Here is a 15,994-nt window from a genome sequence, read left to right on the forward strand (position 1 = left end):
AAATGTATCAATTGACCAATTTGGCACATTTGGGCAGACTTGATAAAAAATAGTACAGCATTTCAACGCTTCACTGGATCAATCTGAAACTTTGCACACACTGCTGCCATCTAGTGGCCAAAATCTAAATTGCGCCTAAACTGCAATATTAAATTGTGGCCTTTCTCTTGCATTTCAAAGATCATAAAAAAAATAAAAAATTTAAAAAACGCATGTTTTTTTGTTTGTATTATATTTTACCAGATCTAATGTGTTATATTCTCCTACATTAATTTCACATTTCCACAAACTTCAAAGTGTTTCCTTTCAAATGGTATCAAGAATATGCATATCCTTGCTTCAGGTCCTGAGCTACATGCAGTTAGATTTGGGTATGTCATTTTAGGCGAAAATTTATAAAAAGGGTCCGATCCTTAAGAGTTTAAGTTGTTCTTAAGTTGTGTGGTCGACAGCAGCAATAATGAGTGAAGGGAAGGATACCAAAAAACAGAAAACGTATCATTTCCACAAGGAATGGGAGGAGGATCATTTTTTTGTGATGTCATACTCAAAATGTGTGTTCCTCATCTGCCATAATAGCATCGCTATCCCAAAGAAAGGTAACATAGAACGACATTTTAAAACCACACACAAAACCAAGGAAAGAGATTTTCCAGCAAAGACTGAATTATGAAGAAGAAAGGTACAAGAACTAAAAAATCAACTGGCAGCGCAGCAGTCAATTTTCACAAGGCCTGTGACCAAAGGGAAGGCGGCAACCATAGCATCTTATCGTGTGAGTCGCATTCTTCCGAAGCATAAAAAGTTGTTCAAAGATGGGGAGATGATCAAGGAAGCATTTATTGCGGCTGCAGACTCGCTGTTTGGGGATTTTAAGAATAAGACTGAAATTATGGCTGCCATCAATGACATTCAGTTGTCCAGAAATACGGTGACAAGAAGATGTGAGGGAATAGCGGAGAACCTCAAGGATCAACTGAAGAAGGATATTGACAACTGCGAGTTTTTTCCCTCCAGTTTGATGCGTCCACAGATATGGTAGATGTGGCACAGTTATGCATTTTCATCAGAATGCTATTTGACAACATGAGTACAAAGGAGGAACTCCTTGCCATTTTGCCACTGAAAGGACATACAAGGGGCGAACATATTTTTCAAGCTCGAGTTTGCTAACAAATTCCAACTGCCCTTTTGTAAGCTTGTCTCCATTACTACCGATGGGGCACCGCTATGGTAGGCCGCATTAGTGGGTTCGTTGCATTGTGCAAACGAGATGATTCTTTCTGGGACTTTCTTAGTTATCACTGCGTAATTCATCAGCAAGCTTTGTGCGGGGAAGATGTTAAACATGAAAGAGGTGATGGATGTTCCGATGAAGATTGTGTGTTCTATTAGAGCAAGAAGCCTACAGCGGAGGCTATTTCACCCTCACTTAGAAGAGACTGAAGCGGAGCAGACAGACCTGCTGCTGCACACGGATGTGTGGTGGCTGAGCCGAGGTACATTTTTAGGGAGATTCAGTGAGTTGTTGCCTGAAATCAAGGAGTTTCTCAAGGTCTCCAAACATGCAGAATATGCACAGCTAGAGGACACACAGTGGCTCCTGGATTTAGCTTTTCTCACTGACCTAACTTACACGCTTAATGAATTGAATGTAGAGCTGCAAGGAAAAGGCAAACATGTAATCGACATGATCAGCTCTGTGAACACTTTTAAATGCAAACTACAACTGCTCACAAGAAAACTGCAACGTAAGGACCTGCACTTCTTTCAACACATGCGTTCAGAAGTTGAACGTTAGGGCAAGGATACAGCACAGCTTGACAGTGCACGTTACGTGCAGCAAGTCCAGAGCATCTTATCTGATTTTGACAGTCGGTTCACTGACTTTGCATCACTTGAGCCTATTGCCACTTACATGTGCTTTCTGTTTGGCACAGACGTAAATGTGGACGTCATTGCCTCCAAAATGGGGTCACTTTTTCCGTTGGACACAACTATAGCAGAAACGGAAATTCTCACCCTTCAAATGACGTTCAGCTGAAATCCAGGGCAACCACTGAGATGAAGGAAGAGTTCTGGGAGCTGCTGCTAGAGGAGAAGTATCCCAACATAAGAAGATGTGCTCTCAACTTATCAGCCCTTTTTGGATCAGCCTACCTCTGTGAGTCTGCATTTTCTCACATGAAGATCATAAAGTCCAAGTACAGATCTACTATGACTGACGACTACCTTGTGGCCTGCATGAGACTTGCAACAAGCTGATACAGCCCTGACAATGAAAAACTACTTGCCTCCACCCAAAGCCAAAAGTCACACTAAGGTAGGAAATGAAATTAGTTGCACTTATTTGTGGAAAACATGTTATTGGTCCACATTATATTTGGGTATCAAATAGGTATCATAGGTCCATACTCAGTGGTGTGTTGCGTTTCATACATTTTGTTGGTTGGTTTAGATTTAGATCTCATCAGGCTGGCAAATGAAAAAGTAGATATCACGTCAAAGAAGGGCACACCTGGTGTAGATGAAGTGGAGGAGACAGGTTAAAGAAGGATTTTTAAGCCTTGAGACTATTGAGACATGGATTGTGTATGTGTGCCATTCAGAGTGTGAATGAGCAAGACAAAGTGCCTTTGAACGGGGTATGGTAGAAGGTGCAAGGCACACCGGTTTGTGTAATGAACTGCAACGCTGCTGGGTTTTTCATGCTCAACAGTTTCCCGTGTGTATCAAGAATGGTCCTCCTCCCAAAGGACATCCAGCCAACTTGACACAACTGTGGGAAGCATTGGAGTCAACATGGGCCAGCATCCCTGTGGAACACTTTCGACACCTTGTAGAGTCCATGCCCAGACGAATTGAGGCTGTTCTGAGGGCAAAAGGGGGGGGGTTGCAACTCAATATTAGGAAGGTGTTCTTAATGTTCTGTACGCTCAGTGTATCTTTTTGTATTCCTTTCATTAACCAGTCTTTTAACTACCTGTGTGTGAGTTGATCTGGAAGTGTCTGTCTGGGTGTAGGAGTCTGTAACTGAGCCTGCCGTTGAGCCCTGAGTCACGGTCCATAGCCGACACCCATCCGAACCCTGACCCTGCCGGAAGGTTCTCTCTCACGGCCAGGAAAGCCCTCTCCTGGGTCAAACGGGGTGAGTTGTCGTTTTCATCTGTCACCGACACCCTCACCGTAGCACTGCCCGTCTTCTTCAGCTGCCCGTGGCCCACTGTGGCCAGAACCATCAACATGTACATGTCCTTCACCTGGGCAAAGGTAATTGACGCACATTAAAGAAACATTACATTTAAATTAAAGTTTGTCAGATGTTTTCAGGCCTCTAAAGAAGTCTAATGTCAAGATGAATAAGATCTACATGATCGATATCAATCAAAGTGGTTCACAGGAACATTCAGTGTGCGGGTCTGGACAAGTTTCTATATCTTCCTGTCACATGTCCCTCACCTCTCTGTCCAGGGCGCTCTTCACAAACAGCCAGCCGCTGTCTGCTGCGATGCCAAACCCTGCTGCGTCTCCGTCAGGTCTCAGGTGGTACGCCAGTGGAGAGGAGGAGCCTGAACCCGTGGTGTCCCGGCTCAGAGCTCGCACCTGTAGATGGATGAATTAAGTACTTAATCAGAAATACATATACAGCCAAAACATCAGAGAACTGACAGTTCTGTTTGATATGTGAGATATTATGTCTATTGTTATATACAGAAAAATGTGTCCAAGACAATGTTCCCCTTTCAACCTGTGGATGAACAGTATACATGATGTGTAGCAGATATTGGGACGGTTTCCCGGATACAGATGAAGCCTATTTTGGACAACAAAATCGCTTTCAATGGAAATTCAAATTGTTTTTATTCCAGGGTAGGATTACTGTAGTCTGGGTCTGGGAAACCTGCCCTCAATATCCTTTTCTTATATACAGCAGAATTGTATCCAAGACAGTTTTCCCCCCTCTTGGGGACGATAAAGGGTTACACTTTATTTGGATAGTCCCCTGTAGATGATCTACAGATACTCAAACTATCAGCAACCTATCAACTGCAACTCTGTTGATACATAACAGCTTGCTGGGGTTACGGTTAGGGATAGTTAGTGGAAATGTTGTTGACAGTTAGTTGAACAATCTACTGAACATACCTGTAGGAAGCGTGTGCTGAGCGGCGTGTTCTCCCTCAGCTCCACGCGGTAGGTCAGGGTGTCGAACACGGGACCGTGGTCATTCTCCGCCTGGACGTGCACCACAAGCATCATGGTAGAGCTCAGCTGGGGCGTGCCGCCATCTTTAGCTGTCACCTTCAGGTCGTAGCGCGGCGTTACGTCATATGACAGCCCGCCAACCAGCCGGATCTCTCCCGTTCTGCGCTCCATGGAAAAGGTTATTTGACCTCCGCTTGAGGTCGCAGTGGAGGAAAGGTCAAAAGTAATCTGGCCGTTGAGGCCAGAGTCCTGGTCTTGAGCCTGGACGCGGTAGACTACGGTCCCCATCTCTGTGTGCTCCGGGAGGAGGAGAGACTCAGAAGAGGAGGGCAGGAAGACAGGAGCGTTGTCGTTGATGTCCTGGATGGTGATGTGGACGAAGGTCTGACCGAAGGCAGGGGGGCTGCCGCTACGAGCCTGGAGCTCCAGGGTTAGAGAGGGCTGGGCCTCGTGGTCCAGGGGAAGGCTGGTCCGCAGGGCGCCGCTCTCTTGGTCCACGGTGAAGTAGCCAGAAGGGTCTCCAGAGGAGATGGTGTACAGGATGTCCTTACTGGGGCCACCTGAGGACAGACAGGGGAAGTTTAACGTTTCATGTTTTATTATCCCGTATGTACAGGATACACATGGTATACACCGTCTAACGAAATGTTACTTGCAGGTTCCTCCTCAACAATGCAACAACAATAAGAAATAAGAAAATATAAGAATACGAACATAAAGTAAATGGCTCAGTAGAATAGAATACATCTTCTAGCATAAGTATTATACAGGAAGGCACAATTTATTGTCCAATATTTACATGTGTATTGGGGAAGGGGGATGGGAGGCAAGTGTTTAAATTGTGCAGTATTTAGCGATCATAATAAGAGTCTGGCAGCAGCAGTTGTGATGTGTGTGTAGTATGAATGTGTGTTGTGTGTGTGTGTGTGTGTGTGTGTGTGTGTGTGTGTGTGTGTGTGTGTGTGTGTGTGAGAGTTTATTTTATTTGTATCTTTTGAAGCAAGGTGACAAAATCCAGAGCCACTCCAGATGAGGAGACCAGGACCAGACCAGGCAGAGAGCACTTCAGTTACAATATACTCCCCCTCGGTCATTTGTCAAGTCTTTTACACTATGACAGAGAGCCCTAAATATCCAAAGTAAGGATTATAAAAACAATGTGCTGGGATGGAATTTGTGATTCATGTGATTTTTAAACGAGGTGTGTACAGTGGCTCGCTGCCTATTTGAACAATTGGTACAGGAAGCACAGAGGGAGCACAGAGGGAGCACAGAGGGAGCACAGAGGGAGCACAGAACGCCCCAGTGAGTCCTTTCAGCACATACTGCCCACACACACACACACACACACACACACACACACACACACACACACACACACACACACACACACACACACACACACACACACACACACACACACACACACACACACACACACACACCTACACACACACACACACACACACACACACCTACACACACACACACACACACACACACACACACACACACACCACACACATATGCATGCTTTCAAACAGGTGTTAGCAGTCCTTAACCAATCAGAAGTTCCAATTCCAAGTCACACCCACCGTTCTTACTGATGGCCTGTACGACGCCAACCTCAGTCCCTCGCAGTACGTTCTCAGACACAGAGAAGCTGTACTGACTGTGTTCGAACACAGGGGGCGCCACCAGGCCTGCCACCACACTGATGTTGACCCGGGCGTTGACCAGTGCTGCCAGACGCCCTCCGTCCTGGGCTGAAACCACCATGGGGATCACCGTGTTGGCCTTGCCATGCAGCGACCGGGACAGGGAGATCACACCTGGTGGAGAAAGGACACAAAATACAGTGGTCAAGGTCAGACACAGCTCAAAATACACACACAGAGACATGAGGACGGACACACACACACACACATACAAACACACACATACACGCTTTATGTAGTTCCAGAAAAATGAAATTCCAGGATCTGTAAGATCCATTAAACACATTGTGGAACATACAAAAATGTTTTTTTCCTTGATACACCTGTAACTACATAAGAAGTTAATACAGCACCAACCTGTGTCTTTGTTGTTAAAGCTGTATTACAGTAAAATTACCAACCTGTGTCTTTGTTGTTAAAGCTGTACTACAGTAAAAGCACCAACCTGTGTCTTTGTTGAGCGTGAAGAAGGGGGAGTTGCCTCCGGGGACGGTTCGGTACGTGACCCTCCCGTTCTCCCCAGTGTCGGGGTCAAGGGCTGTAACCTTGACGACAGAGGTGCCAGGTGCACTCTGGGAGCTGAGGCTGACGGCGTAGCTCACAGGGTAGAAGACTGGTCTGTTGTCGTTGATGTCCAGCAGGTCCACCCTGATGTAGGCCATGGAGTTCAGACCGCCCTGCAGGGGAACAGAAAGGAAAATCAAACAATGAATCAAAAAGACAACGCTCATTGGAATGTGTTAGATGTGTCATTGCCATTCTGTGTTGGATTGTTGTTGTTGGAGATTTCTGTGAAATCAATAAAAACATTTAGACAAAACCAGTATTTTCTGGGACAGTCACCACGTGAAGTGTCCTGGGGTAGGAATGTTTTTTATTTCAACATGCTTCAGTTAAGCTGAGCACCTTTCCCCCTTTATATTAAAGCCCAGCTGAAGTTAGTTAGGTGTTGGGTATGCACTGCTTCTAAGGACAAAAAGCCCTCTGTTCTACTAGACTTCACATGCTGTTGTATATCAGCAGGACAAAGTGGTAAAAGAACTGAAAAAATGAGTTTGACCACATTAATGGAGCAAGTTAGAATCAGCAGGAACCCTGTTAAAAACGTCTGACTCTAAAATCTAGTCCTGGCAGGTTGGTGGAGGGATAGGGATTGATAACTTCCCCAGGGAAACAGCAATCTGTCAGGATCTGTGGGGGGTGAGAGGGCTCGCTACCGCCGCCACAGAGCAGAGAGCTCTGTTTCCCTGGCGGCTCATTCTGAACAGAATACAGAGCAGGCTTTTCATTTGGCCGGACTGGTGAGAGAGAGGAGGAGGGAGGAGGAGGAGGGAGAAGCGGTCCAACTTATTAAATATTACTGCTGCCTGACTGACTCCTTGCCTCCCTGTCTGTCTATCTGCCTGTCTGTCTGACTGTATGTATGTATGTATGTATGTCTGTCTGTCTGTCTGTCTGTCTGTCTGTCTGTCTGTCTGTCTGTCTGTCTGTCTGTCTGTCTGCATGTCTGCATGTCTGTCTATGTTTGTCTGACTGACTGACTGTCTGTCTGCCTGCCTGCCTGCGTTTCCGTCTGTCTGCAAGTCTGCCTGACGTTATAGGCATCTCACTCTCTCACTCTCTCTCTCTCTCTCTCTCTCTCGCTCTCTCTCTCTCTGCTCTCTCTCTCTCTCTCTCTCTCTCTCTCTCTCTCTCTCTCTCTCTCTCTCTCTCTCTCTCTCTCTCTCTCTCTCTCTCTCTCTTGCTCTCTCTCTCTCTCTCTCTCTCTCTCTCTCTCTCTCTCTCTCTCTCTCTCTCTCTCTCTCTCTCTCTCTCTCTCTCTCTCTCTCTCTCTCTCTCTCTCCCTCTCTCCCTCTCTCTCTCTATCACTCTCTCCCTCTCTCTTCTCCATCTGATTGTTTTACCATGACTGCAGTGATTTCCTTTCATTTCTACCCTTTTACTTTCAAGTATGATTTGGCGTGTGGCGCTACAGCATGCTATCCCAGCATAGCCCTGCCAGGGAAACTCATTCATAGCACAGCCCTGCCAGGGAAACTCATTCACAGCACAGCCCTGCCAGGGAAACTCATTCACAGCACAGCCCTGCCAGGGAAACTCATTCACAGCACAGCCCTGCCAGGGAGACTCATTCACAGCACAGCCCTGCCAGGGAAACTCATTCACAGCACAGCCCTGCCAGGGAAACTCATTCACAGCACAGCCCTGCCAGGGAAACTCATTCACAGCACAGCCCTGCCAGGGAAACTCATTCAGACTATTTGGCTGCACTAATGAAAGACTTGCTGCTCTACTGTGTTCTGCTCTGCCTGGCTGAGGAGCTGCTACCCTCTCTACTAGCTATCCTGGCTCTGGCTCTTTAGCTGTGTCTAATAGCCAGGGTTCTGCTAGCTATTTGTCTGCTGTGAACCCTGCTATAAAAATATCCATTCAATTGTTGGAAGCATCAATATTACCAGTGTGCTGGAGTTTTTCTTCTTTTAACCCTGCTGCGATAAACACTGGGAAAAACACTGTTTAAGAGATCACTGTTAGGGGTTTAATGTACTTACAGGGAGATATTAGACTATGTGCCAAATGGCACTCTATTCCCATAGGGCTCTGGTCAAAATGAATGGACTATATAGGGAATAGGGTGCCATTTGGGATGTAGACATTGGATGAGGATGGAGAGATAGCCAAGAAGTGGGTCTAGAGAGAGAGGAGGGTGGAGAGATGTGGAGGGAGGGAGAAGAATAGACTCACCCTGGAGGGGAGAGATGGTTAGTGCAGGGTAAATGGAGGGAAGAGTGCAGAGGGAAGGAGAGATCAGGAGGGTGGACAGATACAGTAGGAGATGTGCGGAGACTCACCCCGTCCACGGCGGTGACAGTAAAGTCGTAGCTGGTTGGTCCCTGGTCTCTGTCCAGAGCCACGTTGGTACAGATCTGTCCTGTCTCCTTCCCTACAGAGAACTGGGAAGGGACAGCACTGTTGATGCCTGACCCCAGAGAGTAGCTGATGGAGCCGAAGGAGCCACCATCTGCATCTGTCGCTGTCACCTGCAGAGAGGGAGATAAAATAAGTGGATGTATGTGTTAGACAGTTTGTCTTAGAGGATGTATGTGTTAGACAGTTTATCTTAGAGGATGTATGGGTTAGACAGTTTGTCTTAGAGGATGTATGGGTTAGACAGTTTGTCTTAGAGGATGTATGGGTTAGACAGTTTGTCTTAGAGGATGTATGGGTTAGACAGTTTGTCTTAGAGGATGTATGGGTTAGACAGTTTGTCTTAGAGGATGTATGGGTTAGACAGTTTGTCTTAGAGGATGTATGGGTTAGACAGTTTGTCTTAGAGGATGTATGGGTTAGACAGTTTGTCTTAAGGGGACCTTTCACTGTTACACCTACAGAGAGGAAGACACAAGAATACATCTTAGGAGCTAGACAAGATAAGGAAATATTCAGCAACTCTTGGACGACATTGGATGTTGACTTTAAAAAATACTATTATTCCACTACCATAAATTACTTTTGGACAGCTGAAGCAAGCACACAATTTCTAGTTAGACCAATGTATTTCAGTATGTACCCTGTAGGATCATTTTGGATAGTACCACTAGTATGAACGAGAACCCACACAGTACAGGACATTACAGGACAGTATAGTACAGGACAGTACAGGACAGGACAGGACAGTGCAGGACAGTATAGGACAGGACTGTACAGGACAGTACCATACAGGACAGTACAGGACAGGTCAGTAACAGTACAGGACAGTACAGGACAGTAACAGTACAGTACAGTACAGTACTGTACAGGACAGTACAGGGCACCAGGTGCTGTTGGAGTGAGTCTTTAATTCTCATCTGTGTTGTTTATTTGAGTTAGAGCACAAGCCAAACCGTCTCCTCTGGTAGAGCGAGGCACTGGGGGGAAGGAGAGAGGAGAGGAGGGAGAGGAGAGAGGGAGAGAGGAGGAGTGGATGACTTCCCCAGCCCTGCCTGCGTTTAGCCGGGAGAGATGCCAGCAGTAGAGACAGCCAGGCTGGTCCAGGAGTGGAATGGCGTCTGTCTGAACAGCCCAGTGACAGGGAGGGAGGGGGAATGGGGGGATGGGGAGGGTGGACTTGGGAGCAGCAGTGTACCCCCCACAGCACGCCTCACTGCCTCCCTGCCTCACCACATTATAACTCTAACATTCTACCCCTCAACGTCTGGTTCTAATACACCTCACATCTACAGTACAGAGAGAGCTGAGAGCTGGGGCTGGTGGGTTCATAACAGACAGCCTCCACTCAGTTCAGCCCAACTCCCCACACAGCCAGCCACCAGCCAGCTGAGGAGAGGAGACTGTAGCAGTTCCCTGGATTACACTAACCAAACAAGCCAATCAGAGAGCCTCCTGGGTACTGGCAGGGTAATCGTTTGCAAGTGTTGGCTCGGGATCGCAGCTAGAAAGAGTTTACAGATGGGGTTAAGCCTCACAAGTTGATTAGAGTTCTCTCTTTCCTTCCATCTCTTCAAAAAAAGGGGGGGATCTCTCTGGGAAGGAAAGGAGAAGTGGATTAAATGAAATAGAGTCTCCAACGTCTACTACTACTACTACTACTGCAGTATGGCTGCTCTGTGCCTAAGAGGGCAGCTAGGAGAGAGCTATGAGAGTCTGGGCCAAGGAAAATACAGCCAGTCATGCTTATCAAAAGCACACACTTCCCTGTCCTGGCCTGGCCCTGGCTCCTGTGAGTGTACGAGGATGGAAACCATTCATTAGAAGTGATGATGATTCTCAACTGAAACAGGATCTCTGTTCTGTATGTATCCTGTAGCACATGGTGGTCTTGCGGAGCTGTGTGTGTGTATGTGTGCATGCATTCTGGAGTATATGTTTTTGTGTGTGTGTGTGTGTTTGGCCTAACGACAGCCAAAGGATGGTGAGAGAGCCAGCGAGAGAGCCTGTGATGTTGGCAGAGAGAGACACACACCAAAGAGAAGGATGGTAAACCCCGGGAGGGCACAGAGACCGGGAGCTTGTTGAGGAGAGGAGAGCTGCTCTGTTCAAACACAGCAGCCCTCTAGGCCTGTAGCTTTACTTCAATATTATATTATCTGGCAGGGGGCAAGTTATTAATAACTACTGCATTGCTGCTCTTGTTCTCACCACAGTAGCATGACTGAACCTGGACAAGTTAAACACTGAGAGCTGGTCGTGGCATACTGTAGGAGACAGCTTGATTATTGTGTGTGTGTGTCTGTGTGTGTGTGAGAGAGAGTGAGAGAGCGAGAGAGAGAGAGAGAGAGAGCTATATGAGGAGACCCAAACGTCACTTTCCATTTCAGCCACAACCAGGCATGGAGGAATGTTTATTTTCCTAGCCCATACCACCATCATAAAAAATGGCACCTGTACAATACTCACATTAAATATTTATGATATGACGGCTGACAAATGAACTGGTAGAATGCACCTGGGATTTACAGTGGAGGGGAAAGAATGGAACTATGAATTCAGAGGTAGAGGCTATAGAGTTCGCTACTCTCATATGAATACTGTTACAGTACAGCAGCAATACTGAAGCTGGAGGGAAAACACTCTCCTGTAGCATAGCATTAAAAAAAGTGTCAGACACAGAAACAGTGAGGGTCTCCTAACACAAACTGTGAAGCGAGAAATGTTAGCCTGTGGCTGCATAGCCTGGATGAACAGTGGAGTGGTGGAACAGTATTACTAGGACCTAGAGTTATTCCTGGCTAGGTCATGTGGTTGAGAAAAACTCATGGCCCCAAGAATAACATATGAAAAGCAGAGCAAGGAGAAGAATGTCTCTTCAAGTAGAGAGATGGATAGGGTGATAGGAGAGAGAGAGAGAGAGAGAGAGAAAGAGAGAGAGAGAGAGAGAGAGAGAGAGAGAGAGAGAGAGAGAGAGAGAGAGAGAGAGAGAGAGAGAGAGAGAGAGAGAGAGAGAGAGAGAGAGAGAGAGAGAGAGAGACAGAGAGAGAGACAGCGACAGAGACAGAGAGAGGAGATCAAGAGGGAGACAGACAGAGAGAGACAGAGACAGAGACAGAGACAGCAACAGAGACAGAGACAGAGAGAGAGAGAGGAGAGAGAGAGGAGAGCGAGAGAGAGAGAGAGAGAGCGAGAGAGAGAGAGAGAGAGAGAGAGAGAGCAGGCCTGTTGTGAATGTTGAACTAATGAATTAGCATTCTACATGACTGCCGAGAGACAAGAAGTGCACGGCACCAACCACAGCTCACACGCACACAACCACAGCTCTGCCTCAGAGGTGATTGGATCAACATCTGAATACGAATCTGGTCAAGGCTAGAAAGAGAACGAGAGAGAGAGAGCGAGAGAGAGAGAGAGAGAGAGAGAGAGTGAGGATGGAGAGATAGTAAAGTCCAGTAAAGTCCAGGGATTGAGAGCTTTGAGGCTGTTGTACAGTCGTGGTCAAAAGTTTTGAGAATGACACAAGTATTGGTCTTCACAAAGTTTGCTGCTTCAGTGTTTTTAGATATTTTTGTCAGATGTTACTATGGTATACTGAAGTATAATTACAAGCATTCCATAAGTGTCAAAGGCTTTTATTGACAATTACATTAAGTTTATGCAAAGAGTCAATATTTGCAGTGTTGACCCTTCTTTTTCAAGACCTCTGCAATCCGCCCTGGCATGTTGTCAATTAACTTCTGGGACACATCCTGACTGATGGCAGCCCATTCTTGCATAATCAATGCTTGGAGTTTGTCAGAATTTGTGGGTTTTTGTTTGTCCACCCGCCTCTTGAGGATTGACCACAAATTCTCAATGGGATTAAGGTCTGGGGAGTTTCCTGGCCATGGACCCAAAATGTTGATGTTTTGTTCCCCGAGCCACTTAGTTATCACTTTTGCCTTATGGCAAGGTGCTCCATCATGCTGGAAAAGGCATTGGTCGTCACCAAACTGTTCTTGGATGGTTGGGAGAAGTTGCTCTCGGAGGATGTGTTGGTACCATTCTTTATTCATGGCTGTGTTCTTAGGCAAAATTGTGAGTGAGCCCACTCCCTTGGCTGAGAAGCAACCCCACACATGAATGGTCTCAGGATGCTTTACTGTTGGCATGACACAGGACTGATGGTAGCGCTCACCTTGTCTTCTCCGGACAAGCTTTTTTCCGGATGCCCCAAACAATCAGAAAGGGGATTCATCAGAGAAAATGACTTTACCCAAGTCCTCAGCAGTCCAATCCCTGTACCTTTTGCAGAATATCAGTCTGTCCCTGATGTTTTTCCTGGAGAGAAGTGGCTTCCTTGCTGCCCTTCTTGACACCAGGCCATCCTCCAAAAGTCTTTGCCTCACTGTGCATGCAGATGCACTCACACCTGCCTGCTGCCATTCCTGAGCAAGCTCTGCACTGGTGGTGCCCCGATCTCGCAGCTGAATCAACTTTAGGAGACGGTCCTGGCGCTTGCTGGACTTTCTTGGGTGCCCTGAAGCCTTCTTCACAACAATTGAACCTCTCTCCTTGAAGTTCTTGATGATCCGATAAATGGTTGATTTAGGTGCAATCTTACTAGCAGCAATATCCTTGCCTGTGAAGCCCTTTTTGTGCAAAGCAATGATGGCGGCATGTGTTTCCTTGCAGGTAACCATGGTCAACAGATATAACAATGATTTCAAGCACCACCCTCCTTTTAAAGCTTCCAGTCTGTTATTCTAACTCAATCAGCATGACAGAGTGATCTCCAGCCTTGTCCTCGTCAACACTCTCTCCTGTGTTAACGAGAGAATCACTGACATGATGTCAGCTGGTCCTTTTGTGGCAGGGCTGAAATGCAGTTGAAATGTTTTTTTTTGGCAAAGAGGGACTTTGCAATTAATTGCAATTCATCTGATCACTCTTCATAACATTCTGGAGTATATGCAAATTGCCATCATAAAAACTGAGGCAGTAGACTTTGTGAAAATGTATATTTGTGTCATTCTCAAAACCTTTGACCATGACTGTATGCTGTGAAGACAGATATCAGGAGGAATAGGAGGCATGTGTGAACATCTCCAGTTTAGCATGCTCTCACCAGCCAGATGCCTGTTATACATGATAGAGATAGATGAACTGATCCAACTGTTATCTACAATCTCTCCACATTTGATTTCAGGGAAACACACATTGACAAACATATCCATTGGATATCCTATGTTTGACTATAATAACCCTGCATGCAAATAGTCCGGGTAGCCATGATTAGCTGTTCAGGAGTCTTATGGCTTGGGGGTAGAAGCTGTTAAGAAGCCTTTTGGACCTAGACTTGGCGCTCTGGTACTGCTTGCCGTGCGGTAGCAGAGAGAACAGTCTATGACTAGGGTGGCTGGAGTCTTTGACAATTTTTAGGGCCTTCCTCTGACACCGCCTGGTATAGAGGTCCTGGATGGCAGGAAGCTTGGCCCCAGTGATGTACTGGGCCGTACACACTACCCTCTGTAGTGCCTTGCGGTCGGAGGCCGAGCAGTTGCCATACCAGGCGGTGATGCAACCAGTCAGGATGCTCTCGATGGTGCAGCTGTATAACTTTTTGAGGATCTGAGGACCCATGCCAAATCTTTTCAGTCTTCTGAGGGGGAATAGGCTTTGTCGTGCCCTCTTCACGACTGTCTTGGTGTGTTTGGACCATGATAGTTTGTTGGTGATGTGGACACCAAGGAACTTGAAGCTCTCAACCTGTTCCACTACAGCCCCGTCAATGAGAATGGGGGCGTGCTCAGTCCTCTTTTTTTTCCTGTAGTCCACAATCATCTCCTTTGTCTTCATCACGTTGAGGGAGAGGTTGTTATCCTGGCACCACACGGCCAGGTCTCTGACCTCCTCCCTATAGGCTGTCTCATCGTTGTCGGTGATCAGGCCTACCACTGTTGTGTCGTCGGCAAACTTAATGATGGTGTTGGAGTCTTCTCCAATTCTAGGTTAATTGGAGTCTTCTCTCATTCTAGGTTAATAACAGCATATCAGTGACATGGAGCTGGAAGCCTGGAGCTGAGGTTGAGGACTAGGTCTGCCTATCCAGGAGATGTGTGTCCTAAATGGCACTCCATTCCCTACAAAGTACCCTATGAGCCCTGGTCAAAAGTAGTGCACTATATAGAAAATAGGATTCCATTTCAGATGCAGCCAAGAAGATGACAGTATATCACATCTCCACTCAGCCGGACAGGTTTGGTTTATAATGAAGCCTCATTCTGATGGAGACAGAATGTCTTTGTCCTAAATGGCACAGTAGTGTACTATAGAGAATACTGGAATAGGGTGCCATTTGGCACGCAGCCAGAATAATTAGCCAAACCACAGACAGACAGACAACCCAGAGTGACGAGGAAGATTAACCCAATCAAATAAAGTCTCTGGCGTTCATAAAAAAGTATTTATAAAGTCCTGATGGAAGGAGTTGCAGTAAATCATACATAGTAAGAGAGATAGAGAAATAGAGATGGAGGGAGCGAGAGAGAGAGAGAGAGAGGGTGAAAGAGATGAAGAGAGAGAGAGAGAGAGAGAGAGAGAGAGAGAGAGAGAGAGAGAGAGAGAGAGAGAGAGAGAGGAAGCAGAAGAGGGAGAGAACAAGATGAGGGGAAGGTGTAAATCACTCACATTGTGCTAAGACTAATAAAACCCCTGTGATTAAGATTGATATCCGCTCACCATGCGCCTGCCATGTCGTAATGTTGAGTATTTAAATCTGGTATCTGGTGTTGTGTTGTCATAATTATAATCACAGCCAGACCGTTCCTTCCCTTTATACAGTATGTGCCCCAAATGGCACCCTATTCCTTATTCCCCCATAGGGCTCTGGTCAAAAGTAGTGCACTATATAGGGAATAGGGTGCCATTTGGGAGACACCCACAGTCACAGCGGTGAACACATACTGTACTTACGTTAACCAACAGTGCAGCTCAGTTCAAGTCTTGGCAGGGATGTATGTGTGTTGTGTTATACATTTCCATCTTGAATCCATGGTTTCCATCATTGAGTAACGTAACAGTTACACTCTCCTCCAGCTAATGGAATAAGGCCCAGGGCTACGTCCCAAATTGCACGTTATTTCTTATATAGTGGGCCC

At 46.4% G+C, this 15,994-nt stretch overlaps 1 protein-coding gene across 1 annotated transcript in view; it reads right to left on the reverse strand.

Moving 5' to 3' along the window:
* Nucleotides 1–15,994, reverse strand: part of dchs1a (dachsous cadherin-related 1a) — a 140,540-nt gene that overhangs the window by 31,533 nt on the left and 93,013 nt on the right. The window contains exons 2-7 of the mRNA XM_045220398.1: nucleotides 8,777–8,965; nucleotides 6,370–6,601; nucleotides 5,802–6,038; nucleotides 4,147–4,766; nucleotides 3,460–3,603; nucleotides 2,984–3,260 (exon numbers count right to left, since the gene is read on the reverse strand). Coding sequence (XP_045076333.1) covers nucleotides 2,984–3,260; nucleotides 3,460–3,603; nucleotides 4,147–4,766; nucleotides 5,802–6,038; nucleotides 6,370–6,601; nucleotides 8,777–8,965 — 1,699 coding nt within the window. The remainder of the gene's footprint in view (nucleotides 1–2,983; nucleotides 3,261–3,459; nucleotides 3,604–4,146; nucleotides 4,767–5,801; nucleotides 6,039–6,369; nucleotides 6,602–8,776; nucleotides 8,966–15,994) is intronic.

The sequence above is a fragment of the Coregonus clupeaformis genome, chromosome 6 (assembly GCF_020615455.1).
Source record: "Coregonus clupeaformis isolate EN_2021a chromosome 6, ASM2061545v1, whole genome shotgun sequence".
Taxonomy (NCBI): Eukaryota; Metazoa; Chordata; class Actinopteri; order Salmoniformes; family Salmonidae; genus Coregonus; species Coregonus clupeaformis.